Here is a 16,358-nt window from a genome sequence, read left to right as displayed (position 1 = left end):
TGCATTGCTGTTCTGTTGTAAGTAATCTTAAAGATTCCTAAATGCATCTACTTTCGGAAGGCCAAATAAAGTGCTTTTGCTTTCGCCTAGAAACACAGTGTCTCCCTGACATGGCTGCATCAACACTAACTGCGGTTACTGAAACCACGCCTTCTTTCTTTCTTTCTCTAATACACACTAAATACCAGCGGCGTTGCTTACCATATGTGTTAATTTAACTAAACAAGCTTTGAAACCCTTCTTTGATTTTTGGGATATTTAAATAAATAGCCAGATCGCGAACAGATTCAATCACTCTCGCAATCTTGTTAATAAATGACAGGATTCTGCTATGCTAGGTCTATTAATCCCTTGAATCACACTATAACATTCAAATCTGCATTCACACTGCTGCTGACCAGAGAGAACAGTTAATGTATATAAAACATCTTTATACAGTCTTTTGTATCGCTATTTCTGTGTCACAAACATTCAAATAATCACAGATGTACTGGAATAAAAGTTTATAGTTCAGATATAGCTATCAAAATAGAATAAATCTCCGTTTTGAAAGTGAGGACGCTTCAAATTAAGATTGTATCAATTACAACGTAACACCAGAAGGTGGAGAGGAGAAAAGTGACTTAAAAAGAGATTCATTAAAAAAAAAAAAACTTTTGATTGATTCATTCAGGAATGAAACAAGTGAATTGAATCATTTGTTCAACTTATTATAATTTTTTTTTTTTACAGTTTGTTGAATACTGAAAATATTTTATAAATAGACTGTAGCAATTTTGACTTGAAACTCTAGGAAATTAAATGTTATTTTGTTTAGTTTTTTTTGTTTGTTTTTTTAGAGTCATGGTGGGAAAATAATAATATCTATTTTAAAAATAAAATTGTTATTCTCCATTCTCAGTTTATCCAGATTCGAGCAGCTCTAGTTGGTCATTTATCCACATGTATTGTAAACAAATAAATTACTTTAATTTCAGATAAAACATCAAATATGTGGTCAGTGAGGTTCAGAACCCAGAACATATGCATTTATTTTGTGCTAAGAATTCTACAAACACATTTACATATTTATGTGCTTAATAATAATACCCTGCAATTGTATTTTGGTATACTAAACTGGTATACCTAAAGTCTGCTAAATCAAAACAACTAATTTTGTGCTTAATGCAATTTAATTTAATTTAATTTAAATATGATTTAATGTAAATAATTATGTGGAAGTAGTGCTAAAGTCCAATTAAAGATGTACAGTATATTTGATTGTGCTAAAGTCAAACTATTGCAAGTATACCTCAGATACACTTTAAATATATTGCATTTAAAGACCGATATTATACAGAGATAATAATGATATTAAAACACATATTAGGCATAATATTAAGAAATATGCATTGTGCAATAACAAAATACTCCAAATGAAGTTAAATTATAATTGTATAGGCCTATCAGTGATATGTCAATACATATGTTAATGGTTTCGAATTTTACCTAGTATGAAATAAATGTATTTTAAATAAAATAATATATTTTTTAAATTTTTTTACTGGGGCTAAGCCCCTTATCTCTCCAAACCCTAGCAACGCTCCTGCTAAATACATATAGACATGCAATGCTGATGTTGTTAATATTAACAGTAACACTTTATTTTGATAGTCCACTTTAGACATTCTAACAGTAAGTACCTTTGCAATTACATGTCAACTAGCATTCATTAGATTATTAGTAGACTGTCTGCTTAATATCTTCTAACACTTTATTTTGATGGGTTCATAACAGTTGCAAATTAATGAGAATTAGTTGACGTAGTTGCAAAGTTACTTATAGTTAGTAGAATGTCTAAAGTTGACTATCGAAATAAAGTGTAACCATATTAACAGTTTGAGAACAAAGTATAACAATAATAATCATTTGCATAGTTTGATGTGATATTAGCTAAGAGATCATTAGATTTAATGACCATTAATGACGCAATGTAATGTTTTTTCTTTTCTTTTTTTTTCAGTTGGTCAGAACAAAAGTGGCAGACATGTTACTTACTTTTTCAGATTACATTTTCTGGTTAAACTTTGTATTTGGGTCATACTTCCAAGACATAGAATCTGTAATTCCGAAGTACAGTATCCACACTGGTGTGGTGACTGACAGCCGCCACATACTCCTCAAAATATTAAGATTCATCCACACTGAGGAGCCATGCCGATGCACAAGCCATGTTAATATAATAATTCCACAAATAACAATTGCAGGTTTCAAACAGACGGCGACAAACTGGCAACAAAGAGCCAAAACTTACGGACTGCAGCTTTAAGTATTAAAAGTAAAAAGCACTGATTGGTGAATGTTTATTTTGTAATTTTAACTTATATAATTATATTTTATATTTAATAATTTTATATTACATAATCCTACTGCTCAAAATATTTGGGAGAAGGGGCTTGTCATATATTCAAATATCAATTTAGGTTAATGATACTTCATGTGTGCAAACAACTGAAAAAAAAAACAACATTTAAAGATGACATATCATGAAAATATGACTTTTCCAGGTTTTAAGTGCTATAGTCAGGTCCCCAGTGCATCTACCAACCAAGGAAACGTGAAGGGATTAACCCAGTAACTTTGTTTTAAGCCTTTTTCTGCAAGCGTCTGAAAAATCGAGCACGTCTGATTTCACTCCCCTAGTGATGTTGCAAAGGGATCTCATTATAATATTACCACCCCTAAATCTGTACATTTCCACTCACGGCGCCGTCATTTGATTTCACAAGCGACAACGGTGTACCAGCTCTAATGCCATTACGAAAGTTTGAGCAAAACATGCTAGCTGTCTTTGGCTGCACTGATGAGCACAGAACAGTATTTAGAGTCCCAGCCTCAGAGGAGACAACAGAGCAGTGGAATTATTGATTTATTTACTGTATATTACGCTGGTGCCACACATATTATATTATGAATTTATATTATTTTACGAACAAATCTAAATTAACATATAAAAAAAATATTTGTTTTTCTGTGATTTGATGTAGTCACACAATTTTGTGTCGTGATTACGTAATGTCGTCATCGCGCAATGACATCACAACATAATTTAGCAACTTTTAGCAACAAATCGACCTTCCTTTAGCAACTTCCCCTGAAAATTAGTTGGCAACACTGTAAAGAGCACATCAGTCAGCGTGGGCTTTGATGCTTACGGTCGTTAGATGCGCTGCTCAGGATGGAGATGAATCGCCGAATAAAGGATTTGGGTCTGTTCCTCGCAGTTGTATGGATTCGGAATATTTTGATTACAGCGCACAAATAAAATTGTTTCATTTCGTAATTATGTTGCGTTTTTGGTGTATTTTATAGTTCTATTGTCAGTCACAGCATGTCGGAGAAAATGCCTTTTGTGGCCCATGGCAACAAAGTAAACATTACATGACAAGTAAAGGTTAAACGATTGCAGAAATGTTATTTATTTTAAGGGTTTAAAGTGAAGTCTTGATTAACATTATTATTCTATTAATAATAGAATTCTTGGAAAACGAGCTGACAGCAGAAATCACACAGAACAGAACAAAATGTTATCATTTCATATTAAGTAAACGAGTAAACAATTTAATAATGCAAATGAAAACAAAGTAATTGATATGACAACTAAAAATAACAATAATAATAAGATTATTGCCGCGATTTCAATATATTCAAGGATTAATTTTTAGGTGTCATCAATACATCAGTTTTATACGTTTTAGTGCCTGTAAAAGCGTAAGTAAATGTATGTTTTATGGAACCACATTTTACATAAAATACATACAAATTATCATGAGATCACGTTGAATTGTTACCTGGAGGCTTGCTTTTACCATATCATTTGAATCAGTGAGTTGTTGACTTGAGAAAAGCTGCATCACTTCAATTTGTGAATGAATCGTCCAGTGTGATTTGCGAACCAATTTAACAGGTTAATTGAAAAGAATCAGCTTGTTCATGTGTCTGACACTGCTTTTGGTTTCAGAGAGTGTGACGATTTCTCCAGTTCAAAATAATGAGGAATGACATGTTCTAAGAAATCTAGTGGAGTAAAAAGTACGATACTATGATTTGGTATGCAGTGAAGTAAAAATAAAAGCTTCTCAAAATAAAAATATTCTAATAAAGTGTAGATACTGGAAAAATATACTTGAGTACAGTACCAAAGTAAAAATACTTACTGTTACTTTCCACAACTGCAAACAACAAATACATTTATATATGTAATACCATAAATATAAACTAATATACACACATAGGCTAAACGTATTTTAAGCCATACCTTCAGATTTCCCTTTGTGGTGAAGGCTCTGCCACAGATGGAACAACCAAATGGTTTTTCTCCTGTGTGAGTGCGCTCATGGATCTGAAGAGCACTGGCTGATGAAAAATTCTTCCCACAAGAGGTGCAGTTATGTTGTTTGGGGGTCCGCCGAGGTGGAGGTGGTGCCAGCTTTGGTGTAAGGTTGGGGCTTATTGTTGTCTGAGGGGTTGTGGTAGGTACCAGGGGGCCAGCTGGTAAGTGATGCCCCTCACACATGGCCGGTGGTTTACTGTGTCCATTGTCAAATTTGACTGTGCTTGGTTCTGAGCTCATAATACTGGGAGTGTTTAAACCTAAATAAATGAAATGAATGAATGAATGAATGAATGAATGAATAAATAAATAACATGAAAATGTTTCTTTTATTTACTTGTATTGTATACTGTGATTTTTAATGTTTTTTTTTTTTTAAGAATTCTCTTCTGCTCACCAAGCCTGCATTTATTTGATCCAAAATACAGCAACAGCAGTAATATTGTGAAATATTTTGAATATTTAAAATATATGCTTTTTATTTGATTATATTTTTTAACCATTTAATTTTAAAATGCATTTTATTTCTGTGATCAAAGCTAAATTTTTAGCATCATTACTTCAGTCTTACTACATGATCATTCTAATATGCTGATTTACTGTTTAAGAAACGTTGTTATTATTATTATTATTATTATGATTTAAAATGCGTGTACACTACACTATTGTATACAATTCATTAGTGCCAACCTACAATATTTAATTAATTATTATTATTATTATTTTTTTTTTTCAGAATTCTTTGATGAATGGAAAGATCCAAAGATCAGCATTTATCTGAAATAAAAAAGCTTTTGTAACATTATACTATACAATATATTATATTATACACTATACCATTTAAAAGCATATTCAAAAGGGAGAAATTATAGAAATTAATACTTTTATTTAGCAACAATGCTTTAAATTGATACAAAGTGATGCAAAGTTTCTATCCAGATAAATGCTGTTCTTCTGAACTTTCTATTCATCAAAGAAACCTGGAAAAAAAAGCCCAAGTTTTACTCAGCTGTTTTCAACATAATAATAATAATAATAATAATAATAATAATAATAATAATAATAATAATAATAATAATAATAATAATAATAATAATAATAATAATAATAATAATAATACTGTTGCCACAGCTCCACGAACCTTTCCTCCATCTCATAATTCCACCTAGCAGCACCATCATCTCTCTTTCGTTTTGCTATGTTTGAAACCGCTTCTGTGCTGCTATTGGTCAACGTCACCAATATGACAGAACTTGTTGTGGATGACGGAAAAAAAATTAAACATGCTAGTCTTTCTGTCGTGATGTCGTGAAGCATCGCAGACGCAGAATCGGTTGTTGTCCACTATGACACACTACACGTGCTGAAACGATGGAATCTTGCGTCCCGACGCCCATTGTCATTTATGAATCCCCCGACACCCTACGTCAAGCAAATCGGGGCAAAATCGGGCTAAAATCGTGTAGTCTGAACCAAGCATAACTCTATCTGACCTAATGACATCATTATCAGGATCAGGCCTAGGTGTGGCTCAGTTTTGGGCTTTCTGGTTAAAGATTGGTGTTGATATGGTTTACTTAAGGTTGTGTTTTGGTTCCATTGTTACATTTTGATCTGGCCCAATTCAGGGCCAGTTATGGGTAATTAACTTGGCTGAGACTTGGGCCAGTAATGGCCCATGTGTGGCCCTTGTCTGGAATCCAGACCTGGTTCACACTAGTACCGTAATACATTGCGGTATGTGGGCCAAGCAAAAGCTGGTTGTGTGGGCCGGAGCTGGGCCAGAGAAAAATTGCTATGTGGGTGCTTGCTGTAGCAGTTGCAGCTTGCTTCAGAACAGCAAAATCAACATCTAAGATAAGTGAATGCTCTTCTATTCCATATCGCTGTGTGTATTGCGTGGTTTGCCTAATTGAATTCAAAAATGAGCAACCATAATCAAGTTTAAACTAAGTGTCATGTTAACAGTTTGCATTGTATGCTGGAGCGAATATTAAACATATTAGCAGCAGCATTTAGCATCTGTGTTTATACAGCTGGAGCAAAACACAGTTTAGAGCATATGTAATCGCTCTGAGGATACGCCGATAGTATCGGACATGAAACAGGTTAAATGAAATAAGCATTCTTGTGTATGCATCTCAACGGGGGTTCGCCATATACATCGGGCGATTTTCCCAGTGTTCACGTTCGTTATTTCTAAGGTCGATGTTTTCATTGTAATGAGTGTGTGGTTCATTTCAGCTGCACACAGCGTCAGAAGCATGCGCTTATCACAGTCATATCAATGACAGTGTTGCGGGAGATGCTGAAGATCACTATCTACGGCTGTAATAGTTAGTTCCGATTGAAATGCTTTATGGGTAGTGTAGTTCGGAGAAATGTGCTCGTGCGACGTGTGCTCTTGCTGTGATGTGTAATTCAGAAAATGGAGAAAGAACATTTATATTCTGCTTTTATTTCAGTTCATCATGTCAGTCCACCCAGGGGTTTTTGTGCACTGTAACTTTGACAACTTTTTATCTGCACGAGAGAATAAAATGGCATGCATTGCTAACTTTGTCCGTCTCATCATTGTACGAACATGAATTAACAAGGTGTTACGCTGCTGCTGGGACTGATGAAGTGGAGAAGTAACAGCAGTTATCAAATGACTAAATTATGATATTTGCTCAGGTGGGTGCTGGGGTCTTATCTATCGGATTGCAACGTATATCCATTTTGTTAATTAAACATTACACATGGTGCATACGGCGTGGTAGCCAAGGCTCACATAGCCATAGGCCACTATTGTTAAGCCGGTCGGCATGGTAGCCAAGGCTCACATAGTCATAGGCCACTAGCATTAAGCCGGTCGGCGTGGGAGCCCAGGCACACATATATAGTAATACATACGGTTCACATGGCTCTTCGGAGCAGCAGCAGTCCATATGTCTTGGCGAAAGACCTGCTTGTTGGGGGGTGTTTTGTTATCTATTCCGCCAAGACCAAATACATTAACATTGTCATGTACATTACCATGTCAATCCCTCCGAGAGTTGTCATGACATAAATACAGAGTTCTGGCATTAAACTCTAGATGGCGCAGTCCAATAGGTCTAACTCAATCTGACCTAATGATATCATCACATGGCACAGCTCATTGGTTCTCTCCTGTATCGGTAGCCAATGAGCTCACTGCTCAACATTCAATTATATGTCTAGTGCTTGCCGTAATAGTTGCAGCTTGCTTCAGAAACCCTCCACCTTCCCCAGCTCCACCTGTATAGATCTGCTACGAGGTGATACATGTATGCATTATATTTGCAGCAGCAATATTTCTTACATGTTCACAGCAGCATGTTGTGGATGTATTGGCAGTAGCAAGTCTCGGTACATGCTCTGCCGCAGCAGCGTAGCAGATCTATTCCGCCAAGACCAACTACATTAACATCATCATGTACATTACCATGCCAATCCCTCCGAGAGTTGTCATGACATACATTTTTTTTTTTTTGAGCAGAAAATCAGAATATTAAAATGATTTCTGAAGGAACATGTAAATTGAGTAATGATGCTAAAAATTCAGCTTTGAATTCATAGAAATAAGTGACATTTTAAATATATATTCAAATAGAAAACTGTTATTTTAAATAGTACAAATATTTCAAAAGTTTACTGCTTTTGCTGTACTTTGGATCAAATAAATGCAGGCCTGGTGTGCAGAAGAGACTTCTTCAAAAAAAAAAACATAAAAAATCTTACTGTTCAAAAACTTTTGACTGATAGTGTATATATAACACACACACACACACACACACACACACACATCTGTCTACAAATATACTACCTTTGTCTTTTCCCAGGAACAGCAGACTGAAGTGATTCTCGTCTTTGACAAATGACCTAGTGTGCTGTGTGGCAGTGAGATCTAATGCACCTGTGTTTTCTGATCCAGGAGAAGGGGTATCTGACTTTTCAGACTTCACTGTTGCATTCACTGAAGGAAGATGCAAAGCATCCTCCTTGCAGTTATTTGACTGAGTAGGGGACTTGGAGCGATGACTCTCAGATTGACTAAAAGTCGGAGACAGAGCCTGCATAGAGCCAGATGATTCAGACTGTGCTGGACTCCCAACACTGTGGTTCTCCAAGTCTCCTACAGTGGAAGATGACTCATTTTTAAAGATGTCTTCATTTTCCCCATCAATTCCATTGCCATTTTCTGGAGGCTGAATGCTGAAGGCATTGGTTGTTTTAACTGTCCTGTCAGAAAGCCTCATTTTATTCTCCAAAGCAACCATGCTAGATATAAGAGAGGTTGGGGGTGAAGTGCTTGGAGACATCTCTGTGTATAAATGTTTTTTGGGTGGGTCCACATTCCCTTCTTTAATACCTGTTTCCTCTTCTATTGCTTGGTCCATCTCATCAATTAGCTCGTCATCATAGTTGTTCACGGTAGCTAAGCTCTTTTCATCAAACGACAGATTTGTGTCCAAGTCCTGAACACTGTCAGGCTGGGGTGTGTTAGGAATCTGTCCACCCATATGCATGCGGATGTGTTGCTGCAGAACTACTGCATTAGTAAACTTTTTCTGGCATATGGGACAAGAGTGCTGTACCCGGAGAGGGGGCTTTGATCTGTGAACCCCAAAGTGTGTTTTTAAATTACCCTTGGTTGTGAAAGCACGGCCACATATTTTACATTTAAAGGGTCTTTCTCCTGTATGGATGCGATAATGCATCTTAAGAGCACTCTGACAACTAAGCACACGATGACAGATGACACATTGGTTGGGGTCTGTCATCTTTTTATCAATATTTTCCACCAACTGCTGTAGCTTTGAGGTCTCTGATGTTTGCATAGAGTCCAGGAGGCCACCAAAAGGAAATTTGGGCTTAAACTGACTGGAAACCATTTGAAGGGATGAAGGAGAGACAGCAGAGGGAGCATTTGCTGAATCTATGATCTGTGTTCTGGTGCTATTTGTGGTTGTGACTGTGGTTGTAGAAATCACTTGGTGTATGGAAGTAGTCAATATGCTGGTTTCTCCAGGCCTGGTGGTGGAGGTGTGTGGTAGATGAAAGGCTTCAGATTTTAGAACTGGAGGTGTGTCACTTGCCACACTATGCTGTGGTGAACTGGACATTTGTGCTATACTAGCCTCAGCAATTAGGTGAATAGGAGACATAGATGCACACTCACTTGATGGGGATGATGGCATTTGAGGTGACCAACTTAAAGGGGTAAAACTACTTGAATCCCCATAGCTTCCTATAATACTGGGTATTGTTGGAGGGAGCTGCAGTGCTATTGATGTTGGGATTGTAGACAAAGCAGGTTTGCTGTCCAGCCATGTGGTAACAGGTTTTTCTGGGGGCAATGACATGCCATAAGGTATACCTGAGCTAGTTGGAACATTATCCAGATACTCAGGAACTGGATAGGGGTTCATTTGAATCTGAGGATACTTTTCTTTGTGTCTCTGAAAATGAACCTTCAAGTTACCCTTTGTGGAGAAGCGATTACCACAAATGTTGCATTTGAAAGGCCTTTCACCAGTATGGGAGCGAAGATGAATTTGCAGGGCACTGTCACTTCCAAACACCTTGGCACAAAATCTGCACTTGTGTTTGAAGAAGGGATCTTCTGAGCTGGGTTTGGTGTCAAACGAAGAGACATTTGGGGGCTTTCCTTTGCGGTACTTCATTAGGGCGGAAAGAGGATCAAGAGCATTTGTTGTGGCTGCAATACTGGCTAGAGGATTAGGGAAGATAACACTGCTGGATGAGCTGTGAGGTACAAGAGGAAGGCTGGAGGGGGATGTTAGCAATCTTCCATGACTCTGTGTTAGAGGACTAAGTGTGTTTTTTGGAAGTGAAATACCACAACTTATTTTACCCCCAGTTCCTGTGCTACTACTGGTGCAGCTACTGTTGCCAATCGACGCTGAGCATGGTGACATTTGAGAAGGAACCACATTACTGGTTGTTGGATATAAGGAATTAATTGTGATATTGTTTTTCATCCCAGAACTGGCCAGCTGGCCAACTGTCTGAGGAACATTAACACAGGCTACCTCCAGAGCTGAAGATAATGAGGCTGAGACCTGTCCATTGAAATCGGAGGGCCCTTTGATTGGAAGTTGATGCTTAGGTGGTGTAATGAAGCCACATAGATGAAGCTGCCCAGGCATTGTGGGTATGTTGGAAGATGAGGTTACTTCTAAGGTTGCATTCATGCTGTGGTCTGCTTGATGGTTGACAGCTGTCTGTGTAGAGGCCTGTTTGTTTATTAGTGCCACCTGGCTCCGAATCTGCTCTATCAATTGAAGCTGGTGGAGCTGTTGTTGCTGCAAGGCCATGAGCTGGTCAAGGATCATAGGAATGGCCATAGTTGACACTTCACCAGCTAGTGCTCCCCGGGCACCCTGAGAGAACTGAGCCACAGCCACACGGGTTCCATGCAGTGTTTCCAATGTGACATTAGTGCTGGGTATAGTATATCCCGCCCCAGAAGACTGCTTAAGATCTTCAAGTTGAGATAGGCTTATGTCTGGCTCTGACAGTGTAACTTGATCTTCAGAATTTATGGGTTTCTCAGGAGACAGTTCCACTTCCATGGGCTCATATTCTATCTCCAGGACAGCACCCGGGTCCAACATCATCTCTGCTCCTTCAACACCTTCAGTGGGCATGTGGCTTTCCTCTACTACATCTTCACTGTCTGCTGGCTCACTGCTGCAGCTGGGCATGGGTGATGGCTCAGGTGGGTAGTCCTGTGCTTGGTCTGAAGTCACTTGATTGTCACTGATAATTAACACAAGTGGATTCTTAGTACAGGTCTTCAGATGTTCACAGAAATCAGACCACTTAAAGAACTCAGCACAACACTTTTCACACACATGGGTCTCTTCACTCCCACTGCGGCTCTCATTTCCACTGTCTGAATCATCCAGTCCTTCACCTGAGACTGAGAAGAACAGGAAAATGAAGGGGGGGGGGGACAAATTATTATTATTATTATTTGCACAATCAAATCTGTTTTACCCTTTCCCGTGATTGTGTTCATCTTAACCACCAATTTTGATCATTCCACTTTTCTCTGTATAGTCAGATAATATCTGTCTTTGTGCAATCTATTTATTTTGGGACTATCAATTGTAGATATTGCCATGTATAAGGGATTCAATGCAAGTCGTTGATTTCCACTGTTTTCATATAAGCCAAGGGCACTTTATCTGTACAAATCAGGTCTCACTCGGATTTACCACTAACATGACATTTTAGATTTCATAGTACTGTCAGATGTGTGATCTATGCTTTTGCAAAATCTTTTCACACACAGTGTGTTTATATAATAAATGTATGTTAAAGTTATTGCATGTTCTGTACAGTTGACATACAGTTGTGTCATACCAATCCTAATTCATATCAGTCATATCTGAACTGTTTAAATCATACATTTGTTCTGAGATTTTAATCTGCACAAATAAATTCAGATATTTTGTGCACTTGTCTGCATCACATGCTTCATGGCAATTATCTGGTAATGTGCTTGACTAGGAGTTTGGGATGGGTGTGAATTTTTGTTAATTATGTTACACGCACACACACACACACACACACACAAAACTCTGAATGAATAACTTATTAAGCAGTGTTAAACATGTCTATGTCTTCATTTGATTGGACCTTGGTGGATATGAAATTCAATTACTCTGTATATTCTACTATAAAATTAATACACATTTTGAAAAAATAAAAAAGCAAGAAGAAGAAGAGGATTTAATTCCTCTTTTCAGTAGTGACTGGAATGAAATTATTATTATTATTTTAATATATCTATAGATGACCATAGATAGATAACCATGACACATTATCTTATTATCTTAAAAATTATCTTTTTCTCTATAATTATTTAGTCATTATTATGCTTTATTATTATCCTTTCACATACATATATTTTTGCTGGCATAGTCACATATTTTAATGCACAGATTCATACATTTTTATGAATAAATATATTTTATCCACACATTTATACATTTTGCTCTTATGCAAATGTATTCAAAGTATACATTTAATATTATTTAAAAAAATGTATGTAAGAAGAAAATGCATGTATGTCTAAAGAAAATATATATATGTAAGAGAAGAATGTATGGGTGTGTGAGAGAGTATAGTGGAAACGGAATGAGTACACTGTAAAAAAATGATTCTGAGTTTTAGTCAGGTGGACAAGTAAAATCATGTCCTGTCAACTTGCAGTGTCTCACTACACAATAGGATGAGTTATAACCTCAACTTGAAGGGAAATGGAAAACTTTAAATAATGTGTTCATATAACAACAAAACATAGGTTCTATAAATTTTTGCCAGAAACTCTACGTCATGATGACGTACTACTTTAACATAGATGAGACAGTCGCGCCATCCGCCATTTTAGCACGAGAAGTGCTGATCATGCAAGAAAAGAAAAAGAAACCAAGCCCGCGTTTGAACGATTACAGATGGACTTTATGGACTGCAAATAATGAAATATTACAGATGGACTTTATGGACTGCAAATAATGAAATGAGTAAGTATACCCTGATTTGTGCTTTCTTTAATGTTAATTTAGGCTTGTTTCGTTAGCGCTGAGACGTGAGCAGAAAGAAAAGTCGTCTTCGACTAGTAAGTCAATGTTGATAAATAGATAAAACAGTGTACATATAAGTGACTTTTTAGCTTGTTCTTAATCGGATCTCATTATCGTTAGTTTTTATCATAGAAACACCGAATGATCAGTAATATTTGAAGCACCGCCGCCAGTCCATATTTGTGTTTAATATGAGAAATATGCATTGTTATTTATATGGTTGCAACAACATTTAGTTCTAATTTGTTATATTATAAAAAAATGCTTGCTTTACTTATGTTTCTTAAACGCTCAGTTGTTATTCTTTCAAATTACATATCATATGAATTAGGGCTGCACGATAAATCGCATGCGATTGAGCTTACACTTAAGAGCTTGAAAAGCTTCCTCACACTGCTCAGACCATACCTCAATCAATTCCCGTCGGTCTCTTTTACTCGACTTACCCCCGGTTAACTCTGCCACTAACTTATGTAAAGGGGCAGCCAGTTTGGCAAACCCCTCCACGAAACGCCGATAATAGCTAACGAAACCCAAAAAGGTCAGCAGCTCTAGCACAGTCACTGGATGCGGCCACCGAGCCACCGCCTCTATCTTACCCGGGTCCGTTGCTACACCCCGAGCGGATATAACATGTCCCAGGTAACGTACTTCCTCCCTAAAGAACGCACACTTCTCCAACTTCACCTTAAGGCCCTCGATTTGTAAACTACTCAACACCACTCTCAGCCTCTGCAGATGTTGTTGCACTGATGAGGAAAACACAATTATATCATCAAGATATAACAACACAGATTGACGTCTCTGGTCCCCAAACAGCCGTTCCATTAAACGTTGGAACGTACTGGATGCATTACAGAGGCCGAAAGGCATTCTATTCCATTCAAAAAGCCCAAAGGGCGTACAAAAGGCAGTCTTCGGTCTGTCAGACTCAGAGACAGGGACCTGATTATAACCGCTGACCAGATCTAATGTTGAAAACCAACGGGCTCCTGTCAATGAATCTAACGTCTCCCCAATTCGAGGCAATGGAAATGCGTCCTTTCGAGTCTTTGCGTTAAGTTGACGGTAGTCTACGCACATGCGTAGACTACCGTCTTTCTTCTTAACCAATACAATTGGTGACGCGTACGGACTACAACTTTCTCGAATAATCCGAGCATCCAGTAGCTGATTAATATGAGTTTTTACCAATTCATACTCTGATGGAGGGATTCGCCTATAACGCTGTCGAACCGGAGCGTCGTCGAGCAAAGGAATCTCATGAGAGAGAAGGTCTGTGCAACCCAAATCCCCCTCATGGGCAGAAAACACATTCTGAAACTCACAAAGAAGATCTTTAACACACCCCTGTTCATCCGATGTTAATCCACTTAAATCAACTGACTCAATTTGTGCAGAGACCGCCATACCTGGGACCCCACAAGAGGCCACCTGAGCAATAACTGATGGAACTTCAATCACACCCTCAGGTAGATTCACCAGATACACCTCTGTCAACTTACCTACAACTGTAGTAGGATAAAGCACCACATCCACGGTGCCAACATTAACCAGGGGCACACACACAGTGCCCCCTGCTACATGGACCAAGGCCGGAGAAGCAAGCAAACCTGCCGGCAGGCCGGTCTCTGGGGGCTCAAATAACACAACATTACCCACATATGAGGCTGAACACGTTGCTGCCACCAACTTCATGTACCACCCGGAATGCGGCACACTGCACGCCCCCGCACCCTTACATCACCCCCACGCGTAGGAACTCTAAACGTCTGTTGGCAATGTTGAAAGGCCCGAGAGATATTGGAATCGTGCGTCACGACCGATAATTCAAATAAAGCGGGACCATATTGCCCGAAGAGCTCCCGGTAGCAACGACTGAGCACGTTCATCCCCAGAATCCCCGGGACATTCGTGCACCAACCACCGGGAGGATCTCGGATGACAAGGACCCCGCATCCACGAATCAGATCACCGCAAAATTCGACATCCAGTTCCATATAGCCAATGTATGGAATTCCCAGCCCATTAGCTGCCCGAAGCTGCAGCCAATGACACGACTGTAACCGATCCTGGCCCCATGGCTGGAATTGCTGTTGGAAACAACTCTCGGTAATAGTAGTCACCATGGAGCCAGTATCGATTAAACAGGGCACAGGAACCCCCCCCATACTCACAACAAGATGTGGACAAGAGGAAACCAAGCGTGGTGCAAATTTCTTCCGATTAAACACATGAGAGCCGACAATATTCCCTACCGAGCTGTGGCCCAACAGCCCGGTGGGCACTAGTTTCCCGACGGCTGCGATCCGTGCGGCTGCCCCAGTTCACCAAAGGAAGAATCCGCAAAAGGCCGTCGCGAAGAGTGAGGTGGTCGTCGCTCCCCATCACACTCCCGAGCAAAGTGCCCTGGTTGCTGGCACCGCCTACAAATTATTCTATCCAAACGAGGGGAACGACCACGAGTGTAAGAGTTTTGATTTTGTGCAATGGTTTGAGTAAGGTTATCTATCTGCTGCTGCTGTTGACGCAGCAGCTTTCGTAGCTCATCTAATTCGGACGACTGGTTCCCTTGACTTGACCCAACGCCCACACCCAAGTCACCTCGCACCCCATACTGAATCCCACTCACCAGAGGGACCGAATGGCTTCGACCCCGTACACCACCCAGCGTTCCCTCGCATTCCCATCTAAGGGCCTCCCCACGGACTTCCAACAACGTTGCAGTGGGCTGACGTCGGACAAACTGCTTAAGCTCCCTACAGAGAGCACTATCCAATACACACTCAACAAATTGATCCCTTAACACGACGCAGCAGCTTTCGTAGCTCATCTAATTCGGACGACTGGTTCCCTTGACTTGACCCAACGCCCACACCCAAGTCACCTCGCACCCCATACTGAATCCCACTCACCAGAGGGACCGAATGGCTTCGACCCCGTACACCACCCAGCGTTCCCTCGCATTCCCATCTAAGGGCCTCCCCACGGACTTCCAACAACGTTGCAGTGGGCTGACGTCGGACAAACTGCTTAAGCTCCCTACAGAGAGCACTATCCAATACACACTCAACAAATTGATCCCTTAACACAGTATCGGCATTTGGAATGGCATATGGGGCTCGACTTTTGACTTTCTCCAATAAGCCCAATAAAGCCAAGGAGAATTCTAATAATGTTTCACCCTCTTGCTGTCTTCGAGAAAAAAACACTTCTTGGAGGGCCACATATGATTCTGAGCACCCATACAAATCACGCGATGCGAAAATAATCTTATCCGGATCGCACTTTTCAGATTCAGGCCGATATTTAATTTCCTCACGAGCCTCTCCTTCAAGATGATCAAATAAGAAGAAAGCTTGATC

The 16,358-nt window shown here is 39.2% G+C and overlaps 1 protein-coding gene across 1 annotated transcript in view; it reads right to left on the bottom strand.

The window, feature by feature from the left end:
- Positions 1-16,358, bottom strand: part of LOC107661016 (sal-like protein 3) — a 59,469-nt gene that overhangs the window by 12,470 nt on the left and 30,641 nt on the right. The window contains exons 2-3 of the mRNA XM_016450462.1: positions 8,202-11,324; positions 4,298-4,632 (exon numbers count right to left, since the gene is read on the bottom strand). Coding sequence (XP_016305948.1) covers positions 4,298-4,632; positions 8,202-11,324 — 3,458 coding nt within the window. The remainder of the gene's footprint in view (positions 1-4,297; positions 4,633-8,201; positions 11,325-16,358) is intronic.

The sequence above is a fragment of the Sinocyclocheilus anshuiensis genome, unplaced genomic scaffold, assembly GCF_001515605.1.
Source record: "Sinocyclocheilus anshuiensis isolate Anshui unplaced genomic scaffold, SAMN03320099.WGS_v1.1 scaffold1036, whole genome shotgun sequence".
Lineage (NCBI taxonomy): Eukaryota > Metazoa > Chordata > Actinopteri > Cypriniformes > Cyprinidae > Sinocyclocheilus > Sinocyclocheilus anshuiensis.
The sequence above is the reverse complement of the archived record's forward strand: the minus strand, read 5'-3'. Positions and strand labels throughout refer to the sequence as shown.